Raw genomic sequence first — 21,061 nt, forward strand, 5'->3', positions numbered from 1 at the left:
GGGTTATGGTAAGGGCAGGCAGGCCCATTGTCGTGCCATTCATCTACCGCCATCACCTCATGTTTCAGCATGATAATGCACGGCACCATGTCACAAGGATCTGTGCACAAATTCTGAATGCTGAAACTTTCCCAGTTCTTCCATGGCCTGCATACTCACCAGACATGTCACCCACTGAGCATGTTTGGGATGCTCTGGATCGACGTGTATGACAGCGTGTTCCAGTTCACACCAATATCCAGCAACTTCACACAGCCATTGAGGAGGAGTGGCGACAACATTCCACAGGCCACAATCAACAGCCTGATCAACTCTATTTGAAGGAGATGTGTCACGCTGCATGAGACAAATGGTGGTCACATCAGATACTGACTGGTTTTCTGATTCACACCCCTACTTTTTTTTCTGTGACCAACAGATGCATATCTGTGTTCCCAGTCATGTGAAATACTTTAGGGCCTAATGAGTTTATTTCAATTAACTGATTTCCTCATGTGAACTGTAACTCAGTCAAATCTTTGAAATTGTTGCATGTTGCGTTTATATTTTTTGTTCAGTATAAGTAGAGAGAACACTCTGGAGCACTCTAGAACACTCTGGAGCACTCTGGAACACTCTGGAGCACTCTGGAACACTGGAGCACTCTGGAACACTCTGGAGCACTCTGGAACACTCTGGAACACTCTGGAACACTCTGGAGCACTCTGGAACACTCTAGAACACTCTGGAACACTCTGGAGCACTCTGGAACACTGGAGCACTCTGGAACACTGGAGCACTCTGTGACACTCTGGAGCACTCTGGAACACTGGAGCACTCTGGAACACTGGAGCACTCTGTGACACTCTGGAGCACTCTGGAGCACTCTGAAACACTGGAGCACTCTGAAACACTGGAGCACTCTGGAACACTCTGGAGCACTCTGGAGCACTCTGAAACACTGGAGCACTCTGGAACACTCTGGAGCACTCTGGAGCACTCTGAAACACTGGAGCACTCTGGAACACTCTGGAGCACTCTGGAGCACTCTGGAGCACTCTGAAACACTGGAGCACTCTGGAGCACTCTGAAACACTGGAGCACTCTGGAGCACTCTGGAGCACTCTGGAGCACTCTGGAACACTGGAGCACTCTGTGACACTCTGGAACACTCTGGAGCACTCTGGAGCACTCTGGAACACTGGAGCACTCTGTGACACTCTGGAACACTCTGGAGCACTCTGGAACACTGGAGCACTCTGGAACACTGGAGCACTCTGTGACACTCTGGAACACTCTGGAGCACTCTGGAACACTCTGGAGCACTCTGGAACACTCTGGAACACTCTGGATCAGGCAATGTTGAAAAGTGATCTTTAGACATGTACAGTACTTATCTTTAATGTCATTTTTTAATTGACTAAAACAAGAAGACAACAAGAAGAATTGCGTTTGAAAAGGGTCAAGTTTTTTGTTGCTGTGAGCCAACAGTAACCTAGGTAACCACATGTTGTTTTCCCTCCACAGTTCTATCTACCAACCGGGACTATTTTTGAACATGGTTCAATGCACCGATAAATCAGCTAAGCAACATCTTGGAGCTAAAATTGGAATCATGTATACCAGGGGGTTGAGCAAGTACTATTTGAGAAGGTTCCGGTCATACACATTTCCTAGGTGGAAAAGGGTCTGGATGGATATTGTCAGAAACAAACCCCCACCTCACAACACATGTGACCCCAATCTGTTGACACTCCAGAGGAAAAAGAATTGCTGTTTTAAAATGTACTTCCTACAATTCTACACATTATACCACAGAGTGAAGGTAAAAATGTAGCCGTTTTAAAGCTAATTTCCTGCAATTCCACACACTTATTTGTTGTTATATGATACTAGTTGTCAAACCTCAACCAAATTATTCAAATATATATACAGTGCATTCGGAAAGTATTCAGACCCCTTGACTTTTTCCACATTTTGTTATTATTATTCTAAAATGGATGAAATAAAAAAGTATTCCTCATCAATCTACACACAATACCCCATAATGACATCACAATACCCCATAATGACATCACAATATCCCATAATGACATCACAATACCCCATAATGACATCACAATACCCCATAATGACATCACAATACCCCATAATGACATCACAATACCCCATAATGACATCACAATATCCCATAATGACATCACAATACCCCATAATGACATCACAATACCCTATAATGACATCACAATACCCCATAATGACATCACAATACCCCATAATGACATCACAATACCCCATAATGACATCACAATACCCCATAATGTCATCACAATACCCCATAATGAAAAAGCGAAACCAGATTTTTAGACTTTTTAGAAAATGTATTAAAAATAAAAAACTGAAATACCTTATTTACAGGAGTATTCAGACCCTTTGCTATGAGACTCGAAATTGAGCTCAGGTGCATCCTGTTTCCATTGATCATCCTTGAGATGTTTCCACAACTTGATTGGAGTCCACCTGTGGTAAATTCAATTGATTTGGAAAGGCACACACCTGTTTATATAAGGTCCCACAGTTGACAGTGCATGTCAGAGCAAAATCCAAGCCATGAGGTCAAAGGAATTGTCCATAGAGCACAGAGACAGGATTGTGTCAAGGTACAGATCTGGGAAAGGGTACCAAAACATTTCTGCAACATTGAAGGTCTCCAAGAACACAGTGACCTCCATAATTCTGAAATGGAAGTAGTTTGGAACCACCAAGACTCTTCCTAGAGCTGGCTGCCGAGCCAAACTGAGCAATCTGAGGAGAAGGGCCTTGGTCAGGGAGGTGACCAAGAACACTCCTCAGCAAAAGGCACATGACAGCCCACTTGGAGTTTGCCAAAAGGCACCTAAAGGACTCTCAGACCATGAGAAACAAGATTCTCTGGTCTGATGAAACCAAGATTGAACTCTTTGGTCTGAATGCCAAGCGTCACATCTGGAGGAAACCTGGCACCATCCCTACGGTGAAGCATGGTGGTGGCAGCATCATGCTGTGGGGATGTTTTTCAGCGGCAGGGACTGGGAGACTAGTCAGGATCGAGGGAAAGATGAACGGAGCAAAGTACAGAGAGATCCTTGATGGAAATCTGCTCCAGAGCGCTCAGGACCTCAGACTGGGGCGAAGGTTCACCTTCCAGCAGGACAACAACCCTAAGCACACAGCCAAGACAACGCAGGAGTAGCTTCAGGACAAGTCTCTGAATGTCCTTGGGTGGCCCAGCCAGAGCCCAGATTTGAACCCGATCAAACATCTCTGGAGAGACCTGAAAATAGCTGTGCAGCGACACTCCCCATCCAACCTGACAGAGCTTGAGAGGATCTGCAGATGTAACTGATGTGAAATGACTAGCTAGTTAGCGGTGGTGCGTGCTAATAGCGTTTCAATCGGTGACGTCACTTACTCTGAGACCTTGAAGTAGTGGTTCCCCTTGCTCTGCAAGGGCTGTGGCTTTTGTGGAGAGATGGGTAACGATGCTTCGTGGGAGGCTGTTGTCGATGTGTGCTGAGGGTCCCTGGTTCGACCCAGAACAGGGTCCGTATTGACCCTGTTCTGGGTCCGTAATCCGTATTGACCGCGTTCTGGGTCTGGATCCAGCCCGCAGTACGTTTATTGGGTTTAACTGTTCTAATGCTGATACAAAAAAAATAGCAACAGAGAAATATACAATACGACGAACTTAGCAAACTTAGCAAACAAATTTGTGGTAAGTGCATGGAGGCCGCCATCTTAACTGAACTTTCGCTATTTGAAGAAGACACTGCTCTGATCGTTGACTGATCGCTCCCAAAAACCCATAGAAATCCCCACCTAGTTTACTACTTTAAAATGGTGGAAGCCCTCTATGGCAACGTCCATGCAAAAAACATGTTATTTCCAAGTAGAGATCTCTATACATCTCTATGGTCGTACATACCACAGAATGAACATAACGTCTGTGCTGACCTCTGCAGTCCATCATGAAGAACTACGACCTGAACCAGGATGGGTACATCTCTCTGGAGGACTTTAAGAAGATAGCAGCTAACTTCCCCTTCTCCTTCTGCAACAATGACAGTGACAGGTGAGAGAGAGTGAGAGAGAGAGTGAGAGATCCTGTGCCACAGATGGGTGTGTGAACTCTCATCTTAAGAACATTCTGTCTCTAGATTTAACAATCTGTCACTCTCTCTCTCCTCCCATCCCTCCCTCTCTCCTCTCCTCCATCCCTCCCTCTCTCCTCTCCTCCCATCCCCCCTCCCATCCCTCCCTCTCTCCTCCCATCCCTCCCTCTCTCCCATCCCTCCCTCTCTCCCCCTCCCTCCCCTCTCTCCTATCCTCCCTCTCTCCTCTCCTCCCTCCCTCCTCCCATCCCTCCCTCCTCCCATCTCTCTCTCTCCTCCCTCCCTCCTCCCATCCCTCCCTCTCTCCCCCATCCCTCCCTCTCTCCTCCCATCCCTCTCTCCCCCATCCCTCCCTCTCTCCTCCCATCCCTCCCTCCTCCCATCCCTCCCTCTCTCCTCTCCTCCCATCCCTCTCTCTCTCCTCCCTCCCTCTCTCCTCCCATCCCTCCCTCTCTCCTCCCATCCCATCCCTCTCTCCTCCCATCCCTCCCTCTCTCCTCCCATCCCATCCCTTCCAGAGAGGGGGAAATCAGTCATCAGCAGATCAACTCCTACTTCATGAGGGGGATGTCCGTATGTGCCAAACTAGGATACAACTTCAAGAACGTTCACAACTTCCACGAGACCACGTACAAGCGACCCACCTTCTGTGACACTTGTGGAGGCTTTGTGGGTATTGCATTGAGCTGGATGTTGTTAAAACTGTGATTTGGCTGAGATTCACAAACCATCTAATCCATGCTCTGTTGTGTCCTCTCTGTTGTGTCCTCTCTGTTGTGTCCTCTCTGTCGTGTCCTCTCTGTCGTGTCCTCTGTTGTGTCCTCTGTCGTGTCCTCTCTGTTGTGTCCTCTCTGTTGTGTCCTCTGTTGTGTCCTCCTCTGTTGTGTCCTCCTCTGTTGTGTCCTCTCTGCTGTGTCCTCTCTGCTGTGTCCTCTGTTGTGTCCTCTCTGCTGTGTCCTCTCTGTTGTAGCTGTGGGGGGTCATCAAGCAGGGATTCCACTGTCGAGGTAAGATATCTCATCCAAGTTTCGCACAACAGCATCACTCACAATATGATGTAACTGTACCTTAGAACAATGGTTCCCAATGGGTCGGGGGGGGTTCCTTTTCTTTTTAAAGGAACTCAGGCTGACTTTAAACTTACTCTTGAAAGTTGTAATAGTACAAGGTACCATTTCTAAATTGGGTAGTGTATCATCAGTTCCTCTTGTCATGTTAGTCTTTACAAACCTCAGAGGTATTTATAACATGAAATGTCCAGGTCAACCAGCCCAGGTCAACTGAAGTTTTTTTTTTAGCACAAAGATATTGTAGTAATGTTTGATTTACTTAAATATCACATGAATACACATTAGACATGGCAAAATGCCTTTTACTCTCTTTCTATCTCTCCCTCCCTCCCCATCAGACTGTGGGGTAAACTGTCACAGACACTGCCAGGACCTGTGTGGGATGCAGTGTGTGAAGAGAGACAGGGTGTATGCTGGGTCATGTCCCTCCACCCCTGCCTCAGCCCTCACTCCTGTCCCAGACCTCCTGACCAAGGCGAACAGCTGGAGTAAGGCACACTCTATCATATCACCCTACTGCTAGTGACTGTCTCTATCACACAACCCTACTGCTAGTGACTGTCACTCTATCACATCACCCTACTGCTAGTGACTGTCACTCTATCACATCACCCTACTGCTAGTGACAATGTCTCTATCACACAACCCTACTGCTAGTGACTGTCTCTATCACATAACCCTACTGCTAGTGACTGTCACTCTATCACATCACCCTACTGCTAGTGACTGTCACTCTATCACATCACCCTACTGCTAGTGACAATCACTCTATCACATCACCCTTCTGCTAGTGACTGGCTCTATCACATTACCCTACTGCTAGTGACTGTCTCTCTATCACATCACCCTACTACTAGTGACTGTAACTCTATCACATCACCCTACTACTAGTGACTGGCTCTATCACATCACCCTACTGCTAGTGACTGTCACTCTATCACATCACCCTACTGCTAGTGACTGTCACTCTATCACATCACCCTACTGCTAGTGACTGTAACTCTATCACATCACCCTACTGCTAGTGACTGTAACTCTATCACATCACCCTTCTGCTAGTGACTGGCTCTATCACATCACCCTTCTGCTAGTGACTGGCTCTATCACATTACCCTACTGCTAGTGACTGTCTCTCTATCACATCACCCTACTACTAGTGACTGGCTCTATCACATCACCCTACTGCTAGTGACTGTAACTCTATCACATCACCCTACTGCTAGTGACTGTAACTCTATCACATCACCCTACTGCTAGTGACTGTCACTCTATCACATCACCCTACTGCTAGTGACTGTCACTCTATCACATCACCCTACTGCTAGTGACTGTCACTCTATCACATCACCCTACTGCTAGTGACAGTCACTCTATCACATCACCCTACTGCTAGTGACAGTCACTCTATCACATCACCCTTCTGCTAGTGACTGGCTCTATCACATTACCCTACTGCTAGTGACTGTCTCTCTATCACATCACCCTACTACTAGTGACTGGCTCTATCACATCACCCTACTGCTAGTGACTGTAACTCTATCACATCACCCTACTGCTAGTGACTGTCTCTATCACATCACCCTACTGCTAGTGACTGTCACTCTATCTCATCACCCTACTGCTAGTGACTGTCTCTCTATCACATCACCCTACTGCTAGTGACTGTCTCTCTATCACATCACCCTACTGCTAGTGACTGTCACTCTATCACTCTATCACACAACCTACAGTTACTGTCACATCAACCTACAGTGACTGTCACATCAACCTACAGTGACTGTCACTCTATCAGATCAACCTACAGTGACTGTCACTATCACATCAACCTATAGTGACTGTCACTATCACATCAACCTATAGTGACTGTCACTATATCACATCAACCTACAGTGACTGTCACTATCACATCAACCTACAGTGACTGTCACTATCACATCAACCTACAGTGACTGTCACTATATCACATCAACCTACACTGACTGCCACTCTCACATCAACCTACAGTGACTGTCACATCAACCTGCAGTGACTGTCACTATAATCACATCAACCTACAGTGACTGTCACTATATCACATCAACCTACAGTGACTGTCACATCAACCTGCAGTGACTGTCACTATAATCACATCAACCTACAGTGACTGTCACTATCACATTGACCTACTGCTACAGTGACTATCACTAACACATCGACCTACTGCTACAGTGACTGTCACTATCACATTAACCTACTGCTACAGTGACTGTCACGATCACATCAACCTACTGCTACAGTGACTGTCACGATCACATCAACCTACTGCTACAGTGACTGTCACTATCACATCAACCTACTGCTACAGTGACTGTCACTATCACATTAACCTACTGCTACAGTGACTGTCACTATCACATCAACCTACTGCTACAGTGACTGTCACTATCACATTAACCTACTGCTACAGTGACTGTCACATCAACCTACAGTGACTGTCACGATCACATCAACCTACTGCTACAGTGACTGTCACTATCACATTGACCTACTGCTACAGTGACTGTCACTATCACATCAATATACTGCCACAGTGACTGTCACTATCACATCAATATACTGCCACAGTGACTATCACTAACACATCAACCTACTGCTACAGTGACTATCACTATCACATCAACCTAGTGCTACAGTGACTGTCACATCAACCTACAGTGACTGTCACGATCACATCAACCTACTGCTACAGTGACTGTCACTATCACATTAACCTACTGCTACAGTGACTGTCACTATCACATTGACCTACTGCTACAGTGACTATCACATCAACCTACTGCTACAGTGACTGTCACTATCACATCAACCTAGTGCTACAGTGACTGTCACATCAACCTACAGTGACTGTCACTATCACATCAATATACTGCTACAGTGACTGTCACTATTACATTAACCTACTGCTACAGTGACTGTCACGATCACATTAACCTACTGCTACAGTGACTGTCACTATCACATTAACCTACTGCTACAGTGACTGTCACTATCACATTAACCTACTGCTACAGTGACTGTCACTATCACATTAACCTACTGCTACAGTGACTGTCACATCAATATACTGCTACAGTGACTGTCACATCAATATACTGCTACAGTGACTGTCACATCAATACACTGCTACAGTGACTGTCACATTAACCTACTGCTACAGTGACTGTCACATCAATATACTGCTACAGTGACTGTCACATCAATACACTGCTACAGTGACGGTCACATTAACCTACTGCTACAGTGACTGTCACATCAATATACTGCTACAGTGACTGACACATCAATATACTGCTACAGTGACGGTCACATTAACCTACTGCTACAGTGACTGTCACATCAATATACTGCTACAGTGACTGTCACTATCACATCAATATACTGCTACAGTGACTGTCACATTAACCTACTGCTACAGTGACTGACACATCAATATACTGCTACAGTGACTGTCACATTAACCTACTGCTACAGTGACTGACACATCAATATACTGCTACAGTGACTGACACATCAATATACTGCTACAGTGACTGACACATCAATATACTGCTACAGTGACTGTCACATTAACCTACTGCTACAGTGACTGACTGGTTGATTGTTATATTCCCTATAATAATAATAATGAGGTTGTGTTTATCCAAACAGGTTCGTCGGAAGACAACACCTTTGTTTTCCCCGGGGGTAACAGTAATTGGGGTAACAACCGTAATAGGAGGGACTTGGACCGGTCCCCTCTGGGTAACAGGGGTGACTCTGCGCTCTCAGACCGGTCCACCCAGACAGACCCGGGGTTGTGGATGCCTGTGAGTGTGGACAAGAAGGGAAACCAGCAAGTTCTCCCTATAGAGAGAGACAGGGTAAGACCTGTAGTCAACACCAAATCAGACACAGAACTATTTCACATGACCCTGTCTGCCTGAAACAGCCCCCCCCAGGGCTGTGTTGTGACTCTCCACTCTTCCCCCAGGGCTGTGTTGTCTTCTCCCCCAGGGCTGTGTTGTGACTCTCCACTCTTCCCCCAGGGCTGTGTTGTCTCCCCCAGGGCTGTGTTGTGACTCTCCACTCTCCCCCAGGGCTGTGTTGTGACTCTCCACTCTCCCCCCCAGGGCTGTGTTGTCTCCTCCCTCCCCCAGGGCTGTGTTGTGACTCTCCACTCTCCCCCCCCAGGGCTGTGTTGTCTTCTCCCCCAGGGCTGTGTTGTGACTCTCCACTCTTCCCCCCCAGGGCTGTGTTGTCTCCCCCCCAGGGCTGTGTTGTGACTCTCCACTCTCCCCCCCCAGGGCTGTGTTGTGACTCTCCACTCCCCCCTCCCCAGGGCTGTGTTGTCTCCTCCCTCCCCCAGGGCTGTGTTGTGACTCTCCACTCTCCCCCCCTCCCCAGGGCTGTGTTGTCTTCTCTCCCCAGGGCTGTGTTGTCTCCTCCCTCCCCCAGGGCTGTGTTGTGACTCTCCACTCTTCCCCCAGGGCTGTGTTGTGACTCTCCACTCTTCCCCCAGGGCTGTGTTGTGACTCTCCACTCTTCCCCCAGGGCTGTGTTGTGACTCTCCACTCACCCCCCAGGGCTGTGTTGTGACTCTCCACTCTCCCCCCAGGGCTGTGTTGTGACTCTCCACTCTCCCCCCAGGGCTGTGTTGTGAAGCCCCAGAGATTCCTTGGCTCCTCCATGCCTGCCTCCTTCCTGCAGGAGAAGATGGAGGAACTCAACTTGATCAGAGATAAGAGCAGAGAACCCGACTGAGCTGGGACACGGGATACCCACGGACAGACACACACACACACACATACACGAACGGACACACACAGACGAACGGACGGACAGACACACACACAAACGGACACACACAGACGAACGGACGGACACACAGACGCACACACACACGAACGGACGGACACACACAGACGCGCGCACACATACGGACGGACACACACAAACTCATACACACCCAGACATCAAATAAACTGGGTTTGTGTGGGCTGTGTTTGAGCCAATGGGTTTGTTTCTCAATATGCATCGCTCCACGTTCTCCCGAGGGAATTCTCCTCAGGACGTTCTCCCGAGTGAATTCTCTTCAGGACGTTCTCCCGAGGGAATTCTCTTCAGGACGTTCTCCCGAGGGAATTCTCTTCAGGACGTTCTCCCGAGGGAATTCTCCTCAGGACGTTCTCCCGAGTGAATTCTCTTCAGGACGTTCTCCCGAGTGAATTCTCCTCAGGACGTTCTCCCGAGTGAATTCTCCTCAGGACGGTCTCCCGAGTGAATTCTCCTCAGGACGGTCTCCCGAGTGAATTCTCCTCAGGACGGTCTCCCGAGTGAATTCTCCTCAGGACGGTCTCCCGAGTGAATTCTCCTCAGGACGTTCTCCCGAGTGAATTCTCTTCAGGACGTTCTCCCGAGTGAATTCTCTTCAGGACGTTCTCCCGAGTGAATTCTCTTCAGGGACGTTCTCCCGAGTGAATTCTCTTCAGGGACGTTCTCCCGAGTGAATTCTCTTCAGGACGTTCTCCCGAGTGAATTCTCTTCAGGACGTTCTCCCGAGTGAATTCTCTTCAGGACGTTCTCCCGAGTGAATTCTCCTCAGGACGTTCTCCCGAGTGAATTCTCCTCAGGACGTTCTCCCGAGTGAATTCTCCTCAGGACGTTCTCCCGAGTGAATTCTCTTCAGGGGACGTTCTCCCGAGTGAATTCTCTTCAGGACGTTCTCCCGAGTGCATTCTCTTCAGGACGTTCTCCCGAGTGAATTCTCTTCAGGACGTTCTCCCGAGTGCTTTCTCTTCAGGACGTTCTCCCGAGTGCTTTCTCTTCAGGACGTTCTCCCGAGTGAATTCTCTTCAGGACGTTCTCCCGAGTGAATTCTCTTCAGGACGTTCTCCCGAGTGCTTTCTCTTCAGGGGGAAGTGCAGGGTGAGGTAATACAGTAGGGGGAGGTGCAGGGTGAGGTAATACTCTTCAGGACGTTCTCCCGAGTGCACCTCCCCTGCTGTATTACCTCACCCTGCACCTCCCCCTGCTGTATTACCTCACCCTGCACTTCCCCCTACTGTATTACCTCACCCTGCACCTCCCCTACTGTATTACCTCACCCTGCACCTCCCCTACTGTATTACCTCACCCTGCACCTCCCCTACTGTATTACCTCACCCTGCACCTCCCCTACTGTATTACCTCACCCTGCACCTCCCCTGCTGTATTACCTCACCCTGCACCTCCCCCTACTGTATTACCTCACACTGCACCTCCCCTTTCACTGACCCTTCTTCCAGCCAGGACAATGACGACAACAGACGAAGATATACACAAAGCTAACTTTTACTTCATAATTATCAGCTAGATATATGTGAATAGTTGTAATCTAGCTAGCCAGCTAGCTAGTTAAACAGGGGGGAAAAATGAACAGAAACTAATGTCATGCAAGGTACAGTCGATGTCAATTCTTTGTGGGTAGCTAGCTAACATTTTTTTTCTTCCCGTGGCTAGCCAGTTAGCCCTATTGATTTACTATGGACTTAACCCATTCCTTCTTCTAGCCAGGACAATGGCAATAGAGACGAAAAACAATATGTACGCGAAGCAAATGTTATACTTCATATCTATGAGCTAGCTATATGCTTGCTGTTTGGGGTTTTAGGCTGGGTTTCTGTACAGAACTTTGTGACATCAGCTGATGTAAGAATGGCTTTATAAATACGTTTAATTGATTGCTATATGTTTACCGTAATAATGTAGCTAACCAGATAGAATAACAGGCAAAAAAAAACGCAATAAACCAATGTTATCCAAGGTAGATATCAATTCTTCGTGGGCAGCAAGCTAACAATTATTTGTGGCTCTCTGGCTAGCTAACAGTAGTAGTTAGCCAGTTAGCTCTATTGACTTTACAATGGGCTTACGACCTACGCACACTACAGTGGGTACTGTAGGAAGGTAACCATGCCAAAACGGGCTGTATTTATTAACGTAGCAAGATAAAATATTGTAGTCAGGCAACGTATATGATTAGCTAACATTTAAATTCCCAAGTCGCGTTGTATTTTCGCTTCAGCTTAAGTAATGGCCGCCATTGATTATAAATCAAATTTGTGTAATTTTGTTTGTTGTGTTTTTGTAATCATATTTCTTTGCATACTTTCTGTTGAAGCTTTACATCGATGCTTCAAAATATGTACGAATGGAACACGCATTCGAAAAGTACCCTCAATGCACTGTTTCGTATACTTTGATTTGGGACTCAACCTCCGACCCTCCCGTGCTACAATATGCCACGGTATTATTGATTTTGATAAAACACCCATTGATGCAACCAGTTTTCCTGATCATTTTCAACTAGAAAAAAGTTTTCCGGTGACTTCTACAATCTATTTTGGTTTTCTAAATATATACAGTGTATTCTAACTGTTATGTGATGTATAATGTATTTTTTCAATTTCTGTGGTGCTAAGATCTTTTCTTCAACACCAGGGGTTGAATCCCCAATGGCACCCTATTCCCTATATAAGGCACTAATTTGATCACTACTAGATCCCTGGTCAAAAAGCTATTTAAATTATATATATTTTTAACTCGGCAAGTCAGTTAAAAGATTAAATCTTGTTTTCAATGACGGCCTAGGAACAGTGGGGTTAACTGCCTTGTTCAGGGGAAGAACGTCAAATTTTTTACCTTTCGGTTACTGGTCCCACACTCTAACCACTAGGCTACCTGCCGCACCAAGGTAGTGCACTATATAGGCAATAGGGTGCCATAGTGGACAGGCCCGTGGAGATGGACCTCCCAAGACTGCCTTAAAATGTTATACCCGGTAAGCATGAAGGGACATGATTATACTAATGTCAGTAGTACAATGCAACACCTCTCTGTCCCTTCCACCTTCACCAAATACACACGGCCTTATCAAAGCTTCTGCTGGACTGCATCAAACTAACTACAGTAACGTTTCGAACCCTGTGATGTGATGATCGTTGTTGTACTGTTGTAATTATGTTCATATTCTGGCACCTCTGCTAATCTCAGTTTAGGGTGTCAGTGTGTTTTTTTGTTTAAAGGAAATTTGAGGTGGGACTACAGGTAAATTATATGTTATTGTCAAGGCCTACTGTACTGAGTCTATACTGGGTCCCAAATGGCACTCCTATGCCCTATAGCGGACTATTACCTGGTCTGGAAGACTTGACCCTAGGCAACACAGTGACTAGGGTCTGTTCTCAATGATAGACTTATGTCACTGTCTACGTCAATGGGGGGGCTTTTGACCAGAGTCCTACTGTGTTTGGCTGGTAGTAGGTAAGTCTTGAAAACCTGACCCTAGGCAACACAGTGACTTGGGTCTGGTTTCAATGATGGATTATTTTGGCATTGAGGAACTACATCAAAGGTAGTTGTGAAGGTAGTTGATGCTTGCCACTTGTGAAATGCACCCATTAAAAAAATAACCTACAAAATCTTCATCTTTGCTAGTTCTAATTTATATTTTACTCAAGAGTAGTGACTTAGTTCCACTATGCTACATAGGTAGTGACATAGTTCCTCTGTTACGTAGTTCCTCTATGCTATGTAGGTAGTGACATAGTTCCACTATGCTACGTAGGTAGTGACAGGTCCTTTATGCTACGTAGACAGTGACGTAGTTCCTTTATGCTACGTAGGTAGTGACGTAGTTCCTTTATGCTACGTAGGTAGTGACATAGTCCCTTTATGCTACGTAGGTAGTGACATAGTTCCTTTATGCTACGTAGGTAGTGACATAGTTCCTTTATGCTACGTAGGTAGTGACATAGTCCCTTTATGCTACGTAGGTAGTGACATAGTCCCTTTATGCTACGTAGGTAGTGACATAGTTCCTTTATGCTACGTAGGTAGTGACATAGTTCCTCTATGCTATGTCGGTAGTGACATAATTCCTCTATGCTACACTACAGTTGATGTCGGAAGTTTACATACACCTTAGGCAAATACATTTAAACTCAGTTTTTCACAATTCCTGACATTTAATCCTAGTAAAAATTCCCTGTTTTAGGTCAGTTAGGATCACCACTTTATTTTAAGAATGTAAAATGTCATAATAGTGAATGATTTATTTAAGCTTTTATTTTTTTCATCACATTCCTAGGGGGTCAGAAGTTTACATACACTCAATTAGTATTTGCTAGCATTGCCTTTAAATTGTTTAACTTGGGTCAAATGTTTTGGGTAGCCTTCCACAAGCTTCCCACAATAAGTTGGGTGAATTTCGGCCCATTCCTCTTGACAGAGCTGGTGTAACTGAGTCAGATTTGTAGGCCTCCTTGCTCCCACACACTTTTTAAGTTCTGCCCACAAATTTTCTATAGGATTGAGGTCAGGGCCACTCCAATACCTCGACTTTGTTGTCCTTAAGCCATTTTGCCACAACTTTGGAAGAATGCTTGGGGTCATTGTCCATTGTCCATTTGGAAGACCCATTTGCGACCAAGCTTTGACTTCCTGGCTGATGTCTTGAGATGTTGCTTCAATATATCCACATAACTTTCCTGCCTCATGATGCCATCTATTTTGTGAAGTCCACCAGTCCCTCCTGCAGCAAAGCACACCCACAACATGATGCTGCCACCCCTGTGCTTCACGGTTGGGATGGTGTTCTTCGGCTTGCAAGCCTCCCCCTTTTTCCTCCAAACATAACGATGGTCATTATGGCCAAACAGTTCTATTTTTGTTTCATCAGACCAGAGGACATTCTCCAAAAAGTACAATCTTTGTCCCCATGTGCATGGAGGTTTTAGAGCAGTGGCTTCTTCCTTGCTGTGCGGCCTTTCAGGTTATGTCGGTATAGAACTCGTTTTACTGTGGATATAGATACTTTTGTACCTGTTTCCTCCAGCATCTCCACAATGTCCTTTGCTGTTGTTCTGGGATTGATTTGCACTTTTCGCACCAAAGTACTTTCATCTCTAGGAGACAGAACGCGTCTCCTTCCTGAGCGGTACGACGGCGTGTGGTCCCATGGTGTGTATACTTGCGTAATATTGTTTGTACAGATGAGCATGGTACCTTCAGGCGTTGGACCAGACTTGTGGAGGTCGACAATTTATATTCTGAGATCTTGGCTGATTTCTTTTGATTTTCCCATGATGTCAAGCAAAGAGGCACTGAGTTTGAAGGTAGGTCTTGAAATACATCCACAGGTACACCTCCAATTGACTCAAATTATGTCAATTAGCCTATCAGGAGCTCCTAAAGCCATGACATCATCTTCTGGAATTTTCCAAGCTGTTTAAAGGCACAGTCAACTTAGTGTATGTAAACTTCTGACCCACTGGAATTGTGATACTGTGAATTATATGTGAAATAATCTGTCTGTAAACAATTGTTGGACTTGTGTCATGCACAAAGTAGATGTCCTAACTGACTTGTCAAAACTATAGTTTGTTAACAAGACATTTGTGGAGTGGTTGAAAAACAAGTTTTAATGACTCCAACCTGAGTGTATGTAAACTTCCGACTTCTACTGTAGTTAGTGACGTGGATCCTCTATGCTACGTAGGTAGTGACATAGGTCTTCTATGACTAAAGAGTCCACCATTGAAACCAAACCCTGGTCACGGTGTTACCTAGGCTCGGGTTTTCAAGACTATCTACTAGCCATACAAAGTAGGGGGCTCTGGTCAAAATAATAACAATATATGCCATTTAGCGGACATTTTTATTTATTTACCCAAAGCGACTCAGTCATGTGTGCATACATTTTACATATGGGTGGACCCGGGAATGGAACTCATTACCCTGGCATTACATGTCTCTACCAACTAAGCTACAAAGGACCTGTTACGGAGTAGGAATATTCTAGACATATCCTATGGAATAGGGAAGCATTTGGGAGGCACAGTACCAGCCGAGGTGAGATTACGACGGCTGGATACCCAAGACTATCTATGGACCGGACTATTTGTGTGATACCCAAGACTATCTATGGACCGGACTATTTGTGTGGATACCCAAGACTATCTATGGACCGGACTATTTGTGTGTTTTTATTATGATTACTATTAAAGAATCTTGGTGGTTTTATGAAACATTATACGAGTGATTCGTGATCCGTTTATTAATTATGTTGAAATACTGATTTACAAATAATGCATAAAACGACTTCATAGTTTATGAATGAATTATTTTATTGTGTTATGTTACCACTTACCAGACAGAGACACCGTCTATAAACATGTGCATGTCAAACTAAATCGTTTAAACTTCAGGAATGAAACAGACATCGTATAGGGTTCATTCATCTGTTGTGTTGTTATCATATTATTGTTGTTGTCCAATAAAAAACACATTCTGACAGGATTCAACACAAAGTCAAACATTTTAACATTAAACATTTTTTACAACAATAAAAAAAGGGTTGTTGCAATAAACAAAACAAACTGAGTGGCCAAACTAGTGGACTAACTAGTGGACAAACTAGTGGACTAACTAGTGGACTAACTAGTGGACTAACTAGTGGCCAAACTAGTGGACTAACTAGTGGACTAACTGAGTGGCCAAACTAGTGGACTAACTAGTGGACTAACTAGTGGCCAAACTAGTGGACTAACTAGTGGCCAAACCAGTGGACTAACTAGTGGCCAAACCAGTGGACTAACTAGTGACCAAACTAGTGGACTAACTAGTGGCCAAACTAGTGGACTAACTAGTGGACAAACTAGTGGCCAAACTAGTGGCCAAACCAGTGGACTAACTAGTGACCAAACCAGTGGACTAACTAGTGGACTAACTAGTGGACTAACTAGTGGACTAACTAGTGGCCAAACCAGTGGACTAACTAGTGGACTAGTGGAAACTAGCCAAACTAGTGGACTAACTAGTGGCCAAACTAGTGGACTAACTAGTGGACTAACTAGTGGACTAACTAGTGGACTAACTAGTGGCCAAACCAGTGGACTAACTAGTGGCCAAACTAGTGGACTAACTAGTGGCCAAACTAGTGGCCAAACCAGTGGACTAACTAGTGACCAAACCAGTGGACTAACTAGTGGACTAACTAGTGGACTAACTAGTGGACTAACTAGTGGACTAACTAGTGGCCAAACTAGTGGACTAACTAGTGGCCAAACTAGTGGACTAACTAGTGGACTAACTAGTGGACTAACTAGTGGACTAACTAGTGGCCAAACCAGTGGACTAACTAGTGGCCAAACTAGTGGACTAACTAGTGGCCAAACTAGTGGACTAACTAGTGGCCAAACTAGTGGACTAACTAGTGGCCAAACTAGTGGACTAACTAGTGGCCAAACTAGTGGACTAACTAGTGGACTAACTAGTGGACTAACTAGTGGCCAAACTAGTGGCCAAACTAGTGGCCAAACCAGTGGACTAACTAGTGACCAAACCAGTGGACTAACTAGTGGACTAACTAGTGGACTAACTAGTGGACTAACTAGTGGCCAAACCAGTGGACTAACTAGTGGCCAAACTAGTGGACTAACTAGTGGCCAAACTAGTGGACTAACTAGTGGCCAAACTAGTGGACTAACTAGTGGCCAAACTAGTGGACTAACTAGTGGCCAAACTAGTGGACTAACTAGTGGCCAAACTAGTGGACTAACTAGTGGACTAACTAGTGGACTAACTAGTGGCCAAACTAGTGGACTAACTAGTGGCCAAACTAGTGGACTAACTAGTGGCCAAACTAGTGGACTAACTAGTGGACTAACTAGTGGACAAACCAGTGGACTAACTAGTGGACTAACTAGTGGACAAACCAGTGGACTAACTAGTGGGCTAACTAGTGGACTAACTAGTGGCCAAACTAGTGGACTAACTAGTGGCCAAACCAGTGGACTAACCAGTGGACACACCAGTGGACAAACCAGTGGACTAACTAGTGGACTAACTAGTGGCCAAACTAGTGGACTAACTAGTGGACAAACCAGTGGACTAACTAGTGGCCAAACTAGTGGACTAACTAGTGGCCAAACTAGTGGACTAACTAGTGGACTAACTAGTGGACTAACTAGTGGACTAACTAGTGGACAAACCAGTGGACTAACTAGTGGACAAACTAGTGGACTAACTAGTGGACTAACTAGTGGCCTAACTAGTGGACTAACTAGTGGACTAACTAGTGGACAAACCAGTGGACTAACTAGTGGACTAACTAGTGGACAAACTAGTGGACTAACTGAGTGGCCTAACTAGTGGACTACTAGTGGACTAACTAGTGGACTAACTAGTGGACTAACAATCTGCTGTTAGTGGACTAACTAGTGGCCAAACCAGTGGACTAACTAGTGGACAAACTAGTGGACTAACGTTCTGCTGTTAGTGGACAAACTAGTGGACAAACCAGTGGACAAACTAGTGGACAAACCAGTGGACTAACTAGTGAACTAACATTCTGCTGTTAGTGGACTAACTAGTGGACAAACTAGTGGACAAACCAGTGGACACACCAGTGGACTAACTAGTGGACAAAAACACACCAGTAGACTAACTAGTGGACTAACCAGTGGACTAACTAGTGGACTAACCAGTGGACAAACTAGTGGACAAACATTCTGCTGTTAGTGGACTAACAAGTGGACAAACCAGAAGACTAACTAGTGGACAAACCAGTGGACTAACTAGTGGACTAACTAGTGGCCAAACTAGTGGACTAACTAGTGGACTAACTAGTGGCCAAACTAGTGGACTAACTGAGTGGCCTAACTAGTGGCCAAACTAGTGGACTAACTAGTGGACTAACAATCTGCTGTTAGTGGACTAACTAGTGGCCAAACTAGTGGACTAACTAGTGGCCAAACCAGTGGACTAACTAGTAGTGGACTAACATTCTGCTGTTAGTGGACTAACTAGTGGACAAACCAGTGGACTAACATTCTCCTGTTAGTGGACAAACTAGTGGACAAACCAGTGGACTAACTAGTGAACTAACATTCTGCTGTTAGTGGACTAACTAGTGGACAAACCAGTGGACACACCAGTGGACTAACTAGTGGACAAACTAGTGGACACACCAGTGGACTAACCAGTGGACTAACCAGTGGACTAACCAGTGGACAAACTAGTGGACAAACATTCTGCTGTTAGTGGACTAACCAGTGGACTAACTAGTGGACAAACCAGTGGACTAACTAGTGGACAAACCAGAAGACTAACTAGTGGACAAACCAGTGGACTAACTAGTGGACTAACTAGTGGACAAACCAGTGGACTAACTAGTGGAATAACTAGTGGACGAACATTCTGCTGTTAGTGGACAAACCAGTGGACAAACTAGTGGACAAACCAGTGGACGAACATTCTGCTGTTAGTGAACAAACCAGTGGACTAACTAGTGGACAAACCAGTGGACTAACTAGTGGACAAACCAGTGGACTAACTAGTGGACGAACATTCTGCTGTTAGTGAACAAACCAGTGGACTAACTAGTGGACAAACCAGTGGACTAACTAGTGGACAAACCAGTGGACTAACTAGTGGACGAACATTCTGCTGTTAGTGGACTAACTAGTGGACTAACTAGTGGACTAACTAGTGGCCTAACTAGTGGACAAACCAGTGGACTAACCAGTGGACACACCAGTGGACAAACCAGTGGACACACCAGTGGACACACCAGTGGACAAACCAGTGGACACACCAGTGGACACACCAGTGGACAAACCAGTGGACAAACCAGTGGACACACTAGTGGACACACCAGTGGACACACCAGTGGACACACCAGTGGACAAACCAGTGGACACACCGCAGATCATAAAATACTATTAACACCTTGAAACCTCATCTGATCCTCTTTTACATCATGTAAATATCTACCAGGATGACTAAAACAACATTACCAACCTCCAACGTAAGACTGTTGTAAATCAGGTGTTTCTAATGAGCAGGACGTGAAGACAGCAGAGGAGGGGGGGACCACACACAACAGGACAGCAGAGGAGGGGGACCACACACAACAGGACAGCAGAGGAGGGAGGGACCACACACAACAGGACAGCAGAGGAGGGAGGGACCACACACAACAGGACAGCAGAGGAGGGGGACCACACAACAGGACAGCAGAGGAGGGAGGGACCACACACAACAGGACAGCAGAGGAGGGGGACCACACACAACAGGACAGCAGAGGAGGGGGACCACACACAACAGGACAGCAGAGGAGGGGGGACCACACACAACAGGACAGCAGAGGAGGGGGACCACACACAACAGGACAGCAGAGGAGGGGGACCACACACAACAGGACAGCAGAGGAGGGGGACCACACACAACAGGACAGCAGAGGAGGGGGGACACACACAACAGGACAGCAGAGGAGGGGGGACCACACACAACAGGACAGCAGAGGAGGGGGACCACACACAACAGGACAGCAGAGGAGGGGGGACCACACACAACAGGACAGCAGAGGAGGGGGACCACACACAACAGGACAGCAGAGGAGGGGGACCACACACAACAGGACAGCAGAGGAGGGGGGACCACACACAACAGGACAGCAGAGGAGGGGGACCACACACAACAGGACAGCAGAGGAGGGGGTCCACACACAACAGGACAGCAGAGGAGGGGGTCCACACACAACAGGACAGCAGAGGAGGGGGGTCCACACACAACAGGACAGGACAGCAGGAGGGGGGTCCACCCACAACAGGACAGCAGAGGAGGGGGACCACACACAACAGGACAGCAGAGGAGGGGGACCACACACAACAGGACAGCAGAGGAGGGGGACCACACACAACAGGACAGCAGAGGAGGGGGGACCACACACAACAGGACAGCAGAGGAGGGGGGACCACACACAACAGGACAGCGAGGACAGCAGAGGAGGGGGACCACACA

At 46.2% G+C, this 21,061-nt stretch overlaps 1 protein-coding gene across 2 annotated transcripts in view; it reads left to right on the forward strand.

Annotated features, from left to right (window-relative positions):
* rasgrp4 (RAS guanyl releasing protein 4) overlaps positions 1–11,312 on the forward strand; it is a 42,542-nt gene extending 31,230 nt beyond the window's left edge. For both annotated transcript variants that reach the window (XM_042297749.1, XM_042297750.1), the window contains 6 exons: positions 3,981–4,090; positions 4,649–4,799; positions 5,101–5,137; positions 5,539–5,688; positions 8,888–9,099; positions 9,866–11,312. In XM_042297749.1, coding sequence (XP_042153683.1) covers positions 3,981–4,090; positions 4,649–4,799; positions 5,101–5,137; positions 5,539–5,688; positions 8,888–9,099; positions 9,866–9,979 — 774 coding nt within the window. In that variant the 3' untranslated portion in view covers positions 9,980–11,312. The remainder of the gene's footprint in view (positions 1–3,980; positions 4,091–4,648; positions 4,800–5,100; positions 5,138–5,538; positions 5,689–8,887; positions 9,100–9,865) is intronic.
* The last annotated feature ends 9,749 nt before the right edge of the window (positions 11,313–21,061 follow it).

Source organism: Oncorhynchus tshawytscha, linkage group LG14, assembly GCF_018296145.1.
Source record: "Oncorhynchus tshawytscha isolate Ot180627B linkage group LG14, Otsh_v2.0, whole genome shotgun sequence".
NCBI lineage: Eukaryota > Metazoa > Chordata > Actinopteri > Salmoniformes > Salmonidae > Oncorhynchus > Oncorhynchus tshawytscha.